Below are 17,884 nucleotides of genomic sequence, written 5' to 3' on the forward strand. Positions count from 1 at the left end.
AGTGAGTCTCTGCGCACCGGCCGCTCCAGGGATGCGCAGTGCCAAGCCACTTCTTGCTTGCCCTCCAGCTCCCTCAGTCCCGGAGGCGGGAGCTCATCACCGTGGCTTCGTCACTGAAACTTACGAACAGACAATGAAACCCAGCCCTGACCAGAACGTTTATGATAAGAGTGGACAGATACATTATTTATGCAATTACTTACCTCTCGTGTGGGTACATGCGTGTTTGCAGGCGTTTGTTGTATCCTGCTCTGGTTACCTTGCTGATCTCCACTCTGACCTTCCCTCCTGGATTCGGACAGTTCATGGCAGGCCAGGTAACTAGCACACACACCAAACCATGCACACACCACAGACTCTAGAGAGATGGGTTAGGACAGGTTGAGTGTTTGTTTGGGGGTGGTGGGGGCAGGCTGAGACATTGCGCAACACAACTCACCTCTACGTTACCTCAGTGGTTAAGGTACCTGTCAATTAATAAGAAGGTTGCCAGTTGAAGCCCCACCACTGCCAAGTTACTGCTGTTGCTCGCCTGAGCATGGCTCTTAACCCTCCATTGCTTGAATTGTATTCAGTCGTCATAATTGTAAGTCGTTTTGGATAAAAGTGTCGGCTAAATGCCATTAATGTAAAATGTTAATGTATACTCAGCAGAGAGAATGGTGAAATGCTCCTTCTAAACGTGAGTGCGAGGTTCATCGTGGTTAGGTCACTCTTCATGGAAACTGAATGTGGAATGGAATCAATTCCCAACAGTTCACTTTGTCCAGACCCACATTCCTCATTTTTTTCTTACTACACTTCCATAGATTTCACTTCATTGTGCAATAAAAAATGTCATAAAGCAGAAAGGCTATACACTGATTAGAAAATGAATTTTATAAATCGCAAACTTTTATACTGCTGTAATTAAACATTTTAACGCACAAAAATATCTAATAAACAACTGCACATTTTACAAGTATTAAACAAGTATAATGATGCTGAGCTGAAATGAACAAGATCACATCTCTCCCGACAACCACCACAGAAATTATAACAATTATGCACACACTGTCTCATTTTCTGTGTAATAATGTTTAACAAGGGGTACTGGAACTTGCAGAAAAAATGTCTACAGAGGACGGAAGGAACACACAGGCCACTGTCATGGGTGATGGCGACCGTGCGAACAACACTTATACTGACCAAATAATTAACGACATAACCTTTAACGACGCAACAGCAGTGGACCAAACCGTTTAGCCGGTTTGCTGCAGCTCTTGACTCAGTTTCTATGAAAGTTCAAGATGGCAGTTCTTGTTTCACTGTTTTCAACCTGGAGGATAAGCCAACTTTGACAAAACCCAAACTAGCTCTGTGCCTTAAAAAGATGGATGAAACGATGTCGGACCTGGATCATTTGGAATATCGCAACAGAAGACGGCACAAAAACTTTCTCAAAAGATGAGTACTTTGAGTTGTGGCTGCTGCAATTTCTTGGACTCGGATGCAGAAATGATTGCCTGAAGATTGACTGCGCATGCTGACTTGGACCCGAGTGAAGTCAGAACTGACATTTGCTTGAGCATGTGGCAGCTCATCGAAAACCTACATGAGAAAATGGACTCATGTAAGTCAGGTGCTGCAAGCTCTGTGCTCTGATTTTACTCTATATGATGTGTGGGAGTAACAACCTAAAAGAAGAAACTTCATGGCTGACATTAAATTATTTTTCAAGAATTGATTATTTTTACATTCAGACATATACTGGAAAGACTCAATTCAATAGTGAATAGTGAATCTTCACTATTGATCATACCTCAGACACAATTAATACTGCTTCCCCATACAGGGGTCCTGCTTTTAAATCATGGAGACTGAATGCTTTGCTGCTATGTAGTCCACCTTTTTGCAATGTTTGGAAAACCAATGGAGTTATTTTTTGGACTTGTATGACTAGTAAGGAATAAGATCTTCCCTCTTAAGGCATTCCTAAGGGAGTCTATATTCTCTTATGCCACAGCCAAAGAAAATTTAGCTACCCAATCTGCCTCAGATACATTCATATCACAGCACTTAAAGATTTGAGTAGAAAATTGCAGGTAACAGCTAAAAATTATTAATAGGACAATTATGAACAATTGTACAAATAATCTGTTGAAATGCCTGCCCTGAGAATATGGATGTACCTAAATAATCTGAGGAAGTTGGGGGCACTCTGTGCAGGCAGCTTTCTAGATGAGAGGTTCTGGAGACACTACACTTAAATCAGGAAAGGCTCCTGAGCTTGCTTATATCTCTTATAAAACATGATTGTCAACAAACCTTTAAATATGTTCTCAGACTCTCTTGAAAGAAGCATGGCGCATCATTATATCAAGCAAACATTTCCATTATATTGAAAAAAAAGACCTTCTGATGAATTTCCTTACTATCAGCCAATCTTACTAATAAATATGGACAGGAAATATTTAGCAAAGATGCTTGCTAGAAGGCTGGCGAACAACTCCCGCATCTGGACCTGCCAGATGAGACAGGATTTATTCATGATGGACTCTTTCAAATGTCAGGTGGCATCTTGACATCACACAGTAACATAACACATAGCTGTAGATGTCTATGGATGCTGAGAAGGCATATGATCAGTTGGAGTGGGGATATTTGTTTAATATACTGCAGTGTTTTGGTCTGGGGGAAAAATGTATGACGTGGATAGAGAAAAGTCCCCCCAGTTCTCAGTCCGGACAAAAGGCATGCGTGCCCCACCCTGTGATCTTGAACAAGCCACTAGACGAGGATGTCCTTGTTGTTCGCTTTAGTATTGGAACCCCTCACAATCACCAAGCAACTCCTATTATAACTATGTATGCAGATTATATACTGGTGTTTCTTTCTGAACCCAGCCCAACCCCTATAGAGCTGATGGGAGATTTTAGCTGTTTCTCAGGTTATAAGTTCAACTTTACTAAATCAGAAGCAACTCCAATTGGGACTTGACTTCCACTTTTCCCTTTTAAATAGTACATTGATTTAGTTACCTTGGAATACAGTTCTGTCCTAATTTGAAGAAGCTAGCTGGTCTCGATTCTTATCCAGTACAAAAGGCTGTAAAGGAGGACATGGATCAGTGGATGGACTTGCCAATTTGTAGGATAAACCTAATAAAAATGAATGTACTTCCTAGGATATTTTAAATCCTCTACAGATGATGCTGCTTCATATTACAAAAATGTATTACTGATTTGGAAAGGCACATATTTATTTGGCATAAGAAAAAATTTAGACACAGTTTAACAAGGCTTCAACTTTCAAAAGATTAAAGGTGTGCTAGCCTTACCTAATATACGTCTCTGTAATTGGGCATGTCACATTAGACTCATTATTGATTGGCTTTTGCAGGAACCATAATCAGGCCTAGAATGTTGTTTTTTTTTTTGATGCATTTTTACTGCAAGCAAAACTGTTATACCACCGGAAGCCCAAAGTAATTTTCTCTTTCACAGTACTTTTAAAAGTCTAGCAGGAAATTAACACATTTTTTGGAAAGGACAGCTTGTCACCTGATTAAACTTTAATTATGAATAAGACCTTCCCCCTGGCTTACAAAATAGTATTTTCTATCAGTGGTACAAGGTAGATATCTGATCGTTATCTGAGCAATACATTAATGTTATTTCAACAGTTACAAGAAAAATTCAGATCTCTGTCTAAACACTTTTATGGACACCTTCAAGTTAGAGATTTTATATAGATCTCTATAAAGTGTCCTGCAATCCACAACTGATGCACCACTATAGGCTCACTTTTTTTCTGAAACAGGTCACTTATTCCTTACTAATCTTTAATTTACCAAGTAATCCACAGGCACTGCTGTTATCTTTTGAAAGAGGGTCTGGCAAATACCAAAGATCTGAAGAGTTGCCAGATATTAGAAGAAATATGGGGAATAAATCAGTCTGCAACAAAGCTCTAGAAAATATTGTTTAAATATCGCATTGACCACATTGAACACCTTTTATAGTCTCAATGAAATCAGCCCTCTAAAGCCATCAGCATGGCAAAAATGCACAAATGATGTTTTTACATACTCATCCTTGTTTTGGTCCTGCCATGTGATTAACCCTGTTCCAGAAAGAAGTAAAGTAAAGCTTAAATGTGTTTTAACTGTACAAACATCCTTGCTTTTTTATACTAGGTGTGGTGGTTCAAGGCAGTATTAATCTCCTACCTCCCCAAATCCATCTTACTCGCAAGTTATTGTTTGGTGCTCATAAGTGTGTTTTAACTGGACTGGCGATAAACCGGCCATACTTGACCTTGGGAACAATAAAATAATAAAATAATACATTCTTCTACTGGAACATCTCAGTTTTAGACTTAAAAGAAACAATGCAGAGTTTGAGTCAGGACAGCCATGTTTTTATATATATATATAAAACCTCATTTAGTGCATGTTACATTTATATTCATATGCATTAACTGATATTAAACTCTACAGATCCATTCTTGAGAAAGGAAATGATCAGCAAGGGAGGGAAAGTGGCATGAAATTATCGGAGGAGACAAAGGCACAGATAGCAATAGCAAGGCAACAAGAAAGCCAGAGAGGAATAGAGAAGGGTGATCTGGCATTAGCTGATAAACAGGAGAGCTGAACATTAGTGTCTGGCAGAGTCTAGTGGATGAGTCACCAATCAGAGAGAGTGAGGTAAGAGGAGGTGTGTGTGTGTGTGTGTGTGTGTGTGTGTGTGTGTACACACACACACACACACACACACACACACACAATGTGTCTTGGACTTGTTGCTGTTAATACTTTCTAATAAGACAAAGGAACATGGAGACATTCATTAGCCTACATACACACACCATCAATATAATTTCATAACGCATCCCACACTCCTTTGGTTCGCGAACAGAGATGCGCTGGCTGTTATCATTTTTATACTTTTTTATTTTTATGGTGTGTTTACTTTCTCTTTTCTTCTGTCTGTCTCTCTTCCTCACCTTCTTGCTCCCACCCGCTCTCTAATGAGAGTGACTCAGAGTCTTTGTCTGTGAAAAACACTTAATAAACTGCCTTTATCTCAAACATGACTAACATCAGACCACAGCCTGAAATGGGCGCAACGCACACCAACATGTAAACATGTATATACATGGATGCAGAATGTTTCATCAGTGTTACCATAAGGTTGTACACAATTTGATGAATCATGGATTGCTAAAATTGTATTTATATGAGGTTGGTCATTTGTTTTCTCATTTTTGTAGTTGCCTGCCCATATGAAACTGTTTTAAAGCTTAAGTCATTTTTAAAAACCCTTTTGAAAAGGGACAGTCCTTCCTGTTTACTTGTGTACTTTTCCTATTTACTTGTGCACACTTCTGTGAGCAGCATCCCTTCCTGTCTTACCTGTGTACACTTCCTGGTTGCCGCAAATCTCCAATTCACCTTTGCCCACTTCCTGTTTGCAGCTGACCCAAAAAGAGTCCTTGGTAACACTGCTTGACAACCGTACATGGGCCAAACAAGGCATCGCTGAGGAATTTGAGTATATTGGACATGCCGCTGCCTGGAAGCACCCACAGGCTAATGTTTTTGTCACACTTGTCGTCTTCATCGTGATGAAGGTAAGCACCTTAATCATTACAATTCAACATTGGGAAGACAGTTTCAGACATGCCAACAATGTAATGTGAAAGCAGGTGCACAAGTATGCATGAACACACCATTAAAAGCTTGTAAATAAACACATACTGACTCTGTGACTGTCCGACAGGCAGGGAGAAGTACGTGTACATGCGCTCTTTCACACACACACTTTCTCTCTCCCTCTCTGGCCTCTCTCTTTCGCCCGCTTGCTCTCAGCCCGACAGGCGTGTTGTGCAAGATGGAGAAAGTGCAACAGCTTGTGGCTTGAAAAGCGTAGCAGTCTACATGGATGAAAGGGCAGATAGAGAAAAATAAAGGAAAACGTGAGAGGAAGTGTTGCAAGGAAATGGGGCATTTTATTGAAGTCTGTCCACCTAGAGCATCCTCTTGCATGTTTATGCACTTTTCAGCATTTTAGCCTGCCTTGTGCCTCCACTGGCCAGACATTTTAATCAGTACACACATTTTCTAGTTGCATTACATAGGTGTATCATTTCAGACTGTGTCTCATCGGCTGCTGTGAACAGTTTGTCAGCGACCCTTTACCAGTAGTGAGCAATGTGTCCACTGCTGACCGAATATTATTTGGGTTGAGGGCCATTCTCTACGCAGCAATGGTCCTGCCGTGGTAGTGCCATGGTTGTGGGTGTTGAGCAGGTGTCTATCTCGGGCACAGCAGTGTTGCTGGAGTTTTTACACTTGTGAGCCTTACTGCTGTCTTAAGTGTGTTCTGCCGTTAAATGAGGACGTACGTTAGAGCAAAGTTATTTCATGTGCCGTGTATTTAAAATAAATGAAACCAGATGACCACTGTTGCATGTTTTTACAAGTAAAAAAAAAAAAGACGAGAATTCAAATGTTTAAAATAAACTGTATTTTAACACGATAACCGTGCATTTTTAGTATTTTTTTTAAATCATAGATATCTTGTTGCTGAAAAAACACGGTCGTGCATGAAATGGTTGACGTTCAACTCAAGGCTGAGATCGACTCTGGGTGCAGTTGCACCAGAATGGAGGGAAAAATGCTGTCTGTCTAAAAGAATTTGGGGGAAAACTGAACAGCTGCAGCAACTCAAACAGGACTGCCATGAAGCTGAACGGGTTTAGAGGAGAACTAAATTAACAGTACACTATGAAATTCTAATAAGAAGATGGAAAGGTGAGGCAGCTGCATTCAAAGTAGAAAGTACTTTGTTAGTCTAGCTGAGCATCATTTCAATGAACATGATGCACTTTATGCTGTTCCTCAAGGATCTGTGTCAGGCCTGCGTTTCCCTTCTTTGTACTTGCTTCCAATAGGTCACATTTATTACAAAACATGGCAGTGATAACTGACTCCTACACGCAATTGTATATTTCTGTAGAGCCAAATGATGCATGTGTTTTAAAGAGACTAAAAACCTCTCTGTTCAGTATTATTAATTGGATGATGGTATTTTTTAATCAAAAGAAGAAAAAGGCTTCAAAATCGAAGGAAGCAATTGGAATTCTTGTTAGAATTTTAGGCTCCACTTTAACGTTTAAATCTTATACATAGTGTTACTAATGTTTGTTTTTTTACTTAGGGTCCAACTTGTGTTATATATCTTTTCTCAAACCAAGATGCAGAGAAGACAATTCATGTTTTTAATTTTTCTAATACTCAGTCACCAAAAACCACACTCAGCAGACTGCAGCTTGCTCAAAATTTTGCAGCAAGAGTTTTAATGTACAAAAAAGAGGGAACACAACACCCAGTTTTGTCTGTCTTATTTAGAATTGATTTTTACAATTCTTTTACAGTTTTTAAATGTCTTAATGGATTTGCACCTACATTCATTTCAGAATGAAACTCGTGCTTAAATTGCTGCTTTATTGTATGTTCCTAGGATGCACAAAAAGATGGCCGAGCATCTGTTTTTATGCTCCAAAAATTTGGAACTCCTTTACCAATTGACCTTTGTCAAGCACCTGCTGTTACTAGTTTTCTAAAGCAGTTGAAAACATTTTTATTTAGACTGGCATTCTGCTAGTTTACATTCTTATTTTGATTATTTCTGTATTTATTTAAACCTTATGTGTATACATTTTATATGTTTTCATCGTCATTCTGTGTTCATGCACTGATGACATTTAACTGGGGTTGGGCTAATAGATGATGTCGTCGTCATCATCAGACATCGTGATGTTGAGCACACGAAAAACACAAACAGCCATTTCCCCCTTTTTGGGTAATCAGTTATTTTAATTTCTTTTTGGTTTTGTACAACCATTAAATGCTAAGTTATGCTTTATTTTGTACTTCATTCATGTGAACATTTTTTAAAAAATGTACAACGTTTTATATAATATAACCATGATGGCAATAGTCAGAGCCCGAGCCGTGCCTTGGATACTTTGAACCTCAAGTACGGCTCGGTTTGAAACATCGTGCTCTCATGGAAGACAAGCATTGAGACTGTTCTCTGTCCTGGCTCCCAGATGGTGGAACAAACTTCCACTAGCTGTCCAGACAGCAAGGTCCCTTGCAGACTTCAAACATAGACTGAAGACAACTGTTTGTGGAATTTTTGAAATGGCCATTGATCCTGCACCTTTTGGGTAACCAAAACTCATTATAGTTTGATATGGTTTGTTATTGCACTTATCATTGTCTGTTATAGAGCTTATACTGCTAGGTATGATCATTTGATCCCTGCATTTCAACAGTATTCTAGTTCAATGGTATCTCGAACTCTAACCTACTGCACTGGTTAGGGTAGGACAGCACTTTTGTAAGTTGCTCTGCATAAGTGTGTCTGCGCAATGTTGTAAATGTAAATAATTGTTTTTATTTTGTTGAATGTATGTCTATAGTGGCAAAACCAATTCAAGGAAGTGAAGCTAAATGAGCTAAAATGAAAAAGTATTGCCTAATAAACAGGATAAATCCTTTGACCACTATTTTTTAAATGGAGGACATCAAGCAGTGCCACACCAGGTTTAGGTGATGCCATTGTCCATTGTGATGTTTCCCTGTAAACATTGTCATATCCCAGTTAGATATTGGCCCGACCCTACCTTTTAACTGCACGCTGCTTATATATCTCCTTATATGTACGTTTTAAATGTTACAGTACATACTATACATACATACTGTGTGCACTAGAGTTTGCATGGCTGGCATAAAAACAATTTAAAAATACTTGCTAGAAAACAGTCTGCACTGCTGAGGTTGGCCTTTAGGCTAATTGGCCAACGTTGTATTGCTTTCTCTTAAAACTCCATTTAGGGCAGGAGCCCAGTGATGAAAGCTACACTCACCAGATACAACATGTAGTTATTCATCCTGAGTGTTTGTGTGCCTTTGTGTGTGCTTGTGTTTTAGTGCTTGTGCAGATTCAGTGTGTCTGTGGTTTTGGCAAATGCCCCTTGGCAGTAACTTGGGCAACAAGGGAAAGAGAGAGAAACACCAAAGGGTGACAGGGAGCAATGAATAAAACAATAAAACTAACATGAGTTCAGATAATGTTGTTGTTGTTGTTGTTGTTTAGTAACTTGCTTTGTTTCTTGGTCTGAGGTCCCAAAGGAGCTATTCAGATCATGTAAGCTGTTCAAAGGCTGCAGTTGTGCAGTCTGCCCTGTGCCTCGGGAAAGGCCAGGCTAAGTGTCTGGGTGCTCTTATACTTTGTCGGATGAAATGCAGTCCCATAGATTGATAACTAGGTAATTGGAGTGTTTCCCTAATGTGGGAAGTTGCAGCTGTGTGCGTGTGTGCATGTGTGTTGTTACTTTACATCTGCTGGTACCTGCATGAGTGTGTTGCCTTGGCAACCAAAGCAGAACCTGGGCAAAGCCGGTCACCGGCCAGGAAGTGATGTCGTCAGTATCACCATGGGGACAAGTGCCCTGTGTGCTATGGAGGAAGTGGGACCTTTTTAAAGAGTGTGTGTGTCTGTGTACATAGAATGGCCTTCACTAAGCTGTTTTATGAGTTCTTTGGAGCTCTTCAATCCCATCGGTCTTAAATACGTTTACCATCCCACTGTGTGTGTGTGTGTGGGGGGGGGGGGGGGGGTGGTTATGTGGGTGTGTGTGTGTGAGGCTATGTGTACACACACAGCTTGCTGATATAAAGAAGGATGAACTTTAAATGACATACTGATCTGTCCCGTTCCTCTTTAAAGTTCTCTCTTAATACCTCCCCCACCCTCTCTCCCTGTTGCACTCAAGTACACGTACACACACAAAGAGCAAATAAGGAGAATGATTGATTGATATAAATGATGCCATCAATGCAGGAGAGAGAAAAGAGAAAGGGACAAGCAGAAGAGAGACTAAGGAGGCAAAAAGATCATCAGGAAGGAAATCAGTTCACGAAGACACTTCCCAAGATCTGTGCTTAACTTAAGTCTGTTCCCTGCCAAGCAAAAATGGGTGTGGGAGGGAACAGGTGGGTGTGTACATGTGTAAGGGTGGATGTGTGTAAGGGTGGATGTGTGTAAGGGTGGATGTGTGTAAGGGTGGATGTGTGTAGGGGTGGATGTGTGTAAGGGTGGATGTGTGTAGGGGTGGATGTGTGTAGGGGTGGATGTGTGTAGGGGTGGATGTGTGCAGGGGTGGATGTGTGCAAGGGTGGATGTGTGCAAGGGTGGATGTGTGCAAGGGTGGATGTGTGCAAGGGTGGATGTGTGCATGGGTGGGAGAGTCACAGGTAGGGGCAGGGGAGATTGGCTTGGTGATGCAGGTAAGTGGGTAGGTGTGTGCGGGTAGTGTGTGCCTGTGTGGGTATGTATACAGACACTGCTGTCTACAGACATGTAAGTTAGGCAGGTAGGCTGTGCCTGAAGCTCCTCCCACGTAGCTGAATTCCTGTACATTCCCAGATTCCCCTCTGTTCCGTCTCTGCGTTCCGGCCCTTGCCACCTTGCTGTGTCCTCCCCGCTCCGCACTCATACTCATGCCCACACCATCCTCTCTCTCTCCTTCTTTCACAGACAGGGCGCTCCATTACAGTTTCCTGCTCATTCCTCAAAATGAAACCAATCGATTCAAAGTGCGGTTTGTGCCCAGCAGGCTCTTATCTGTTATAGAGTTAGTGGGTTGTGTGAAGCGCTTTTGGCAGTGCTCGGCCAGCGCTGAGGTGACCTGCTCCACCCATCTCCACCCATGATGAGGCCTCAAGGCCAGAGCATACGTTTCCACTGGGGAGGGTCAGTTATTGCATGCACAGGTCTAATGTAGTTGTTTACACTGTGTGCGTGTGTATATGAGAGAGTTGTGGAAAAAATGTGTGTGTGTGTGTGTGTGTGTGTGTGTGTGTCGTGTCCATATGCACTTATGGTGCTTCTGACATGTTCATGCATGTGAGACAAAGGGAAGGCAATGCAAACTTTCCTTTTGAATCTTTTTAATGAAGCTCCATTTTGTCACATAGAGGGTAATTAGAATGATAAATGGTGCTGGAGTTGGGCTTCATGGGACCTACAGTGGTTTAGAGAAAGTTCTCAACCGACTCTATCCTAATTGTTCCCCTGGACTCCCTAATCTGTTTAGGCTGAATAAAATATTCCGATAAAGCAATTAAAGCAAGAACAGAGTATTGTAGCATTACCAAACCTGGTTAGCTGGCTTCACGTTGGTTGCATTTTCATTGTAATTTAACAGTGATCAATTCCCTTTCTCTTTCTCTGTGACTCCAGTTTTGGATGTCAGCTCTTGCCACCACCATCCCTGTTCCCTGTGGTGCTTTCATGCCAGTCTTCGTCATTGGTAAGTGTGTGTGTGTGTGTGTGTTTGGGGGGGGGGAGGGGGGTTAGGCTGTAGTCCTAGATATGTTCGCTTAGGGAGAATAAGACCATGGAAAATGTCTGAATGTTCATTGAACAGTCTAGTCACCTCCCAAAAATTGTGTGTGTTTTTTTTTTTTTTTTGGTTTTGTTTTTTTGGGGGTTTTTTAAAAAAATTTTTTAAATGTATTTTTACACGCATGTATATGCATCAGGTGCTGCTTTCGGGAGGTTGGTGGGAGAGAGCATGGCTGCCTGGTTTCCTGAAGGTATTCACTCAGACGGTGTTGTCTATTCCATTGTACCAGGAGGATATGCTGTAGTGGGTAAGAAACACACACACACACACACACCCTCTCTCTCTCTCTCTTCCTAAGTGCAGATGCTTCTCACTGTGCGAGAGGTGTGATCAGTAGCTTTTACCTTTTGTGAGCCATCACAGCCTCACGAAGATGTTTTGGATTTTGGCTTTCCTCTGGGCAGAAGAATGCAACGTTTGAACGCTCAGAGCCAACCCCCCCCCCCCGCACGCTCACACACAACCTCACTCTCACTCTCAGTGCATTTATTTACTGTATTTACTTGTGTAGTTGAATTTCAGAACTCTTCTGCTGCTCCAATCAAGTCTTTGTTCTTCAATGTCTTCAGTTTTGGTTTTTTTGTTGTTGTTTTTTTATATAAATGTTTTTTATATTATATTTTTTATATATATTTTATATTCCCATTGTGTTGTAATTTTGTTGCTCATTCTGCATCATGCTGCTGTAACATTTTCAGCAGGAATAGTTAGAATAATGGTGTGCACAATAGTTGTCAGTGTTTCATTGTTTTGTGTATAACAACTACCCCCATCTTTCCCTTTCTTTCTTTCCATTGTGTGTTCTTCTTTGTTTTACTCGCGCGCGCGCACGTGTGTTCAGGTGCCGCAGCCCTGTCGGGTGCTGTAACGCACACTGTGTCGACGGCTGTGATCGTCTTCGAGCTCACGGGCCAGATCAGCCACATCTTACCCATTATGATAGCTGTCATCCTTGCCAACGCCGTAGCCCAGAGTCTACAACCCTCCATCTACGACTCCATCATACGCATCAAGAAGCTACCCTACCTCCCTGAGCTTGGCTGGGGTCACCACGAGTGAGTATCGCTCCACCCTTGTCCACACCCTCTATCCCTCCATCCTGTCCCAGGACCGTCCATCAGTTGACTGAATTTGAAGTTGACGAAAATAAATTTTTTTGAGAGAACACTTTGGCTGACTGTCTTTGCTTCCTAGTACCTATTCTGGGGAACAAAAATGTCTGTCTGTCTGTCTGTCTGTCTGACTGGGACTCTCAGAAAGGATGCGCTCTCAGAAACCCCTTCACTCCCTCATCATTAGTTTGCTGGTTCGAACCCCACAGCCATTCATCGCCGAGACTGCAAGAGAGCAGAATTGGCACTGTTGTGAGTGGGAGGGATGGCGATGCTCAGCCCTCTGTCAGAATGTTTATTGACCAGTCAGAGTCTGTGTGCTCATGCTTCCTGAAGGAGGAGGTTAGCACTTTCCTCCGATTGCGTTTGGCTGCCTTGAGTTGCAGCTTGGACGGCAGTTTGGAAAGATGTAGTGATTGACTTCACATGTCCCGGAGGAAACACACACTCAACAAGCCTCTCCCTGGGTGGTAGCTGTTGTCTGACACAGAGAGCTAGCTAGCTGGTGGGTGGGAATTGGCATAACGTTCAGAGAAAAACTGGGTAAAAATACAAAAACAAAAAGTGGTATTCTTCCTGCCTGTCAGTTATTTAGCACTTGCACAGAAGAGTAGGCTAAGGGAGGGTCTTTGCAGAGCTGTTGGGTGGACGAGGGTGGACTACTTTGATGGGCAAGTCAGAAACTAGCAAGAACTGCTTATAACAGCTTTAATTAAGCTCACCTAGAAGAATAAATCACTTGATAAATCACTTCTCACTCCACAAAGAAAAAGGGAACATTCTGGATACTTGGGGTATAGTGTAATCTTTCCCTTGTTGTCTCTTGTTGACTGTTATATAGCCTGTGTGTGTCTCTGCATGTTAATGAAGGATCACCCAAGAGGTTCTTACTTATTCTGCTTAGTTGCACAGTAAGTGCATAATTCCCCCCCCCCACACACACACACACACTGTCATAGAGAAAAAGATGCTGTAACTGTGATACTAGATATAACTAAAAGGAGTGAGTACACCCCCACAAACACACATGGTTCATTATATAGTTTACATATTTCTCAAGCGCATGTGTGTTATGCTCGCTAACTATACTTTTTTTTTTTTTTTTTTTAATGTCATAATGCGACATTTATTGTGTAATATAGCGAATGAGCTAGCGAATATAGCTAAATTCAGTTAGATCTTGTGAGCCGTGGTCACTTATAAAGTGTCACGTTTTAGTTTCATAACAGGTGCCTGGTGTGTGAAAGCGCTCCGGGGTGTAGATTTAGGATGGCCAGTTGGAATGGCTTGACATTATGGCTGGACAATTTGAGGCAAAGAAAAGGGCTTTGTGTTGTTGGGTCTGGAGGCTGATGACGTTTCTTTTCCTGCAGAGAAACTCCCACTGCAATCAGCACTCATTACCTTTCAGCCTCCTGGACTTCAATTTGTGTTGGACTTGTCTGGTTAGGCAATGTATTAAGAGGTTGTAGTTGAGTTTTAAGTTATAGAGTCCTATGTGTGTATGCGTGTAGACATATACTTTGTATCTGTGTCTCTGGTTGCTGCTGTCAAATATGTTTCTAATTTTTGTGAAACTTTATACATGTCAAGGAGAATAGTCATGTAACTCCATCCTGTGTGTGTGTGTGTGTGTGTGTGTGTGTGTGTGTGAGAGATTATGCCCTCTGTCCTGTAATACATTTTCTTGTACTATGTTTATTGTATTTTTTTTTTTTTTTCCTGTGTTGATGGATTGTTCTTGTGTTGATTTGATTTTGGTCACCATAAGGAAAGAATTTTTTGGAGGGTGTGTGTGTGTGTGTGTGTGTGTGTGTGTGTGTGTGTGTGTGTGTGTGTATGTATGTATTTGGAAGGCCTTAGGAAGCAGTCTGTCATTGCCATGCAAGCTAGGTTGGCAACAACTTGTTGAGACACTGCCAATTCCAGTGTTCCGGGGGAGTGTGTGTGTGTGTACGCACACATGTGCCCTGGGTGTATTTACATATGCCCTAGGGGTGGGTGTTTGTGGGTGGGTGTGTGATGCCTAGATTAAAATCAGGAAGTGAGCAGTGCATGTGATAGTAGCTCTTTTTGTGATGACAGCAGAATTTGCTGAGGTCTAACCATATATCCGTACAATCAACAGAACACATTCATCCAGACTTGTGAATGCGTGCACACACACACACACACACACACACACACCGCTATTCATCTTTTCATTAAATATGAGTAGTTTAAAGCCCTTGATTTTAATGAAGACTTAAGACTTATGTGGAAAATTGCATGGATGTTAGCAATTTAGACCTCGTTCATCAATACTTTCCTATGTTTTTTGTTAAATTTGTTCTTGAGAAATGTCCTAAGAAAAAGTCTACATCAGATTCATGTGTTCTCATAACGATGAATCCCATTGTCCCCATAAATTGAAAGTGCTTGCCTGTTGTTCCTAATTAGTGGATGTAAACATCCCGCCAATCCTCATAAAGGGGCATGAGATTGCAAGACTTTGTGCACACATAAATCTATGGAGGCCGGTTTCAGCTACACTTAAAAAAGAAAAAGATTTGTTCAATTGCAACTTTATTTACTGAAATTCCGGAATTTCCAGCAATTGACCAGAGGTGTTGGTAGGGCTTTTTATATTGTGGCAACAAAAATGATTTTTTCTCTAGAAGAACTGAATGTAACATTAGTCAAGGGTTACATATATCACAGGTAATTAAGCGCAACACTTAAAAAAAAATAAAAATAAAAAAAATAAACATTTTTTAAATTTGTTTGGAAAATATTTTTCAGTAATGTTACCTAAGGGAAGCGAACAGGGAACACCATATTATGACATTTAGATTAGGTTGTGAACGAACAGCACCAATAACACTATAGGTTCATGTGTTCACATTTACTAACAGTAAAAAGCCATTTTTGGCCAAGTTACCAATGTGTAAATTAGCTGCTTTGCTTGTCCTTCAGGAATCTGTAATATGCATCTCCACCACAACCTTTTTATCTTTCTTTCGGAAGATCGGCTTTTTTGTCTAGTGGGGAGGTTGTCTTAAGGGGAGAGGTCCGTGACCTGGCGGATACTGTAGCGCATCTTTTTAATATAAAAAGTGAATTGAAGTGTTAGTGTAGTCTTTATTTTTTTAAAAGACCAAAATGGCTAGACCAAAAAAAAATAAATAAAATAAATAAATAAATAAATATATATATATATATATATATATATATATATATATATATATATATATATATATATATATATATATATATATATATATATATATATATATATATAAAATTAATTATTTTTTAAAGAAATGATATAAAAATAATTAGAATTGTAATTTAAATCCTATAATATTATGCACCTGAAGAATTGAAGACGATGCGCCCATTATTTTTGACAAAATGTCAGTGCTCAAATGTGCTCTCGAGGGTGTGTTGATTCTGTTCTTACCTAAGAACAAATCCCAAATAAAACATCCAAATCTTCTTGAAAACCATGTAGGTAGGTTTTAAGAATACATTTCTTTTTAAGAATGGTTGCTGAATTTGGCCCATTGTTTTGGAAATGTTTGGAGATTAAAAGAAAGAAAAGGTGGAGAGCCAGAAGTAGGAGAAACTCAGATCATCATTGGAACTTTTAATGTGTTTTCATTTGTGCAGTTTTACATTTGTCGTTCATTCAGGTATATCCCTTCCTCTCTGTCTCACTGTCTGTGTCTCTCTTCACCTTTGTGTGTGTCTCACTATAGGAAATATAATATTCGTGTTGAGGATATCATGGTGAGGGATGTGAGGTACATCACTCTAAACTGCACTTACAGAGACCTGCACGACGTCCTTCTGACCGAACGCCTGAAAACTCTCGCTCTAGTAGAGTCCACAGGTACGTACGTGTGTGTGTGTGTGTGTGTGTGTGTGTGTGTGTGTGTGTGTGTGTGTGTGTGTGTGTGTGTGTGTGTGTGTGTGTGTGTGTGTGTGTGTGTACACACACACACACACACACACACACACACACACACACACACACACACACACAGAGAGTATATAAACACAATTGATCTCTCAAACACAAGGCACATACCAATTACTTCAATTTAGCCAGCATAACAATGTATAGCAATAATATAACTCACTATTGCCTGTAAAACTTGAGTCTTTGTTTAAGCCTTTTAAAACTTTGGTTTTCTCAAATTGGCTTTGAAAAAAGCTTATGGTGTGGGACCAAACAATAACTCTAGTGGTCTACTTTCCCTGGGTCCTGCATCTTCTCAGACTTCCACTACATGGCGTCCAACGTCCTGTTATCCTTTCGAATTACAACCAAATCAGACTCTTACTACACCTCATTGAAAGGCCTCCGCTTATCAGAGCATCTCATCGAAATAACTACCATCTTCACCTGTCGTGTGCTCACATACAACAACCATAATGTTACGAAGGATCTCCGAAGTTCTTGCGCATTATGTCAAGCTACATCCCGCACAGTGAAGGTAGGTAGCTTAGCACTCTTGGAGGAGTGTGCTAAACTCCCAGCTGTGTCGGTGTTTACGCTGTGCCTCCAGAACCATGCCGAAGCACTTATTGGCTGACATGTTGCTTAGCGACTGGAGGAAGTGGCATCTTCCATCCCTTCCTGGTCTATGTCATGCTCTGTCCAGCTCTCCAAGCAGGGCGATGCTCGCCTCTGTGCTACGTAAGGACAAAGCTCTAGTAAAAGAACAACCACTAGGAGGTGCTGTAGATTTTGTACAGTAGCGATATTACAACTGAAAGTTTTTTTGTTTCTCTCCCTTTCTCTCCCTTTCTTTCCTTCTCTATCTCTCTTTCTCTGTCTCATTTCCTTTCTCAGAGTCTATGATCTTGCTGGGCTCTATTGAGCGTGCTCAATTGCAGACTCTGCTATCCCAGCAGCTTGGTCGCCCGCGGCGACTGGAGTACCTCCGCCAGCAGGCTCAGAACGAGAGGAAGCACATGTCTGTCGCGAGCACACCCAGCAGTGAAGAAGGAAACCACAAGGTCAACCAGGAAGTCCGCTTCCAGGTCAGTGGGTGGGCCGCTATGTTAGGCTGCAAGCTGGAGAAATCAGATAAATATATCTAGACCAAATATTCTGTGTTGGTTTATTGACTAGAAGTTTCAATTTATCGTTAAAATGTGATTGTTGTTTTCATTTTAATATAAAAAAAAATGTGTGAAAATAATAAATGGGTTAAGTTGAAGATTCTGTTCCAGACCACAGGAATGACCACTATTTGTTTTTTTTTAACCCGGTTTTAATTGTGCATTCTGGACAAAGTCAAAGTGTTGGGTCTCGC

At 40.9% G+C, this 17,884-nt stretch overlaps 1 protein-coding gene across 4 annotated transcripts in view; it reads left to right on the forward strand.

Moving 5' to 3' along the window:
* LOC145655113 (chloride channel protein 2-like) overlaps nt 1–17,884 on the forward strand; it is a 64,751-nt gene that overhangs the window by 39,251 nt on the left and 7,616 nt on the right. For all 4 annotated transcript variants that reach the window (XM_081708890.1, XM_081708892.1, XM_081708891.1 and 1 more), the window contains 7 exons: nt 233–317; nt 5,461–5,616; nt 11,301–11,370; nt 11,603–11,713; nt 12,308–12,521; nt 16,319–16,452; nt 17,419–17,609. In XM_081708890.1, coding sequence (XP_081565016.1) covers nt 233–317; nt 5,461–5,616; nt 11,301–11,370; nt 11,603–11,713; nt 12,308–12,521; nt 16,319–16,452; nt 17,419–17,609 — 961 coding nt within the window. The remainder of the gene's footprint in view (nt 1–232; nt 318–5,460; nt 5,617–11,300; nt 11,371–11,602; nt 11,714–12,307; nt 12,522–16,318; nt 16,453–17,418; nt 17,610–17,884) is intronic.

This window comes from Electrophorus electricus, unplaced genomic scaffold (assembly GCF_041902795.1).
Source record: "Electrophorus electricus isolate QZ-2024a unplaced genomic scaffold, ASM4190279v1 Scaffold176, whole genome shotgun sequence".
In the NCBI taxonomy this organism is placed as follows: domain Eukaryota; kingdom Metazoa; phylum Chordata; class Actinopteri; order Gymnotiformes; family Gymnotidae; genus Electrophorus; species Electrophorus electricus.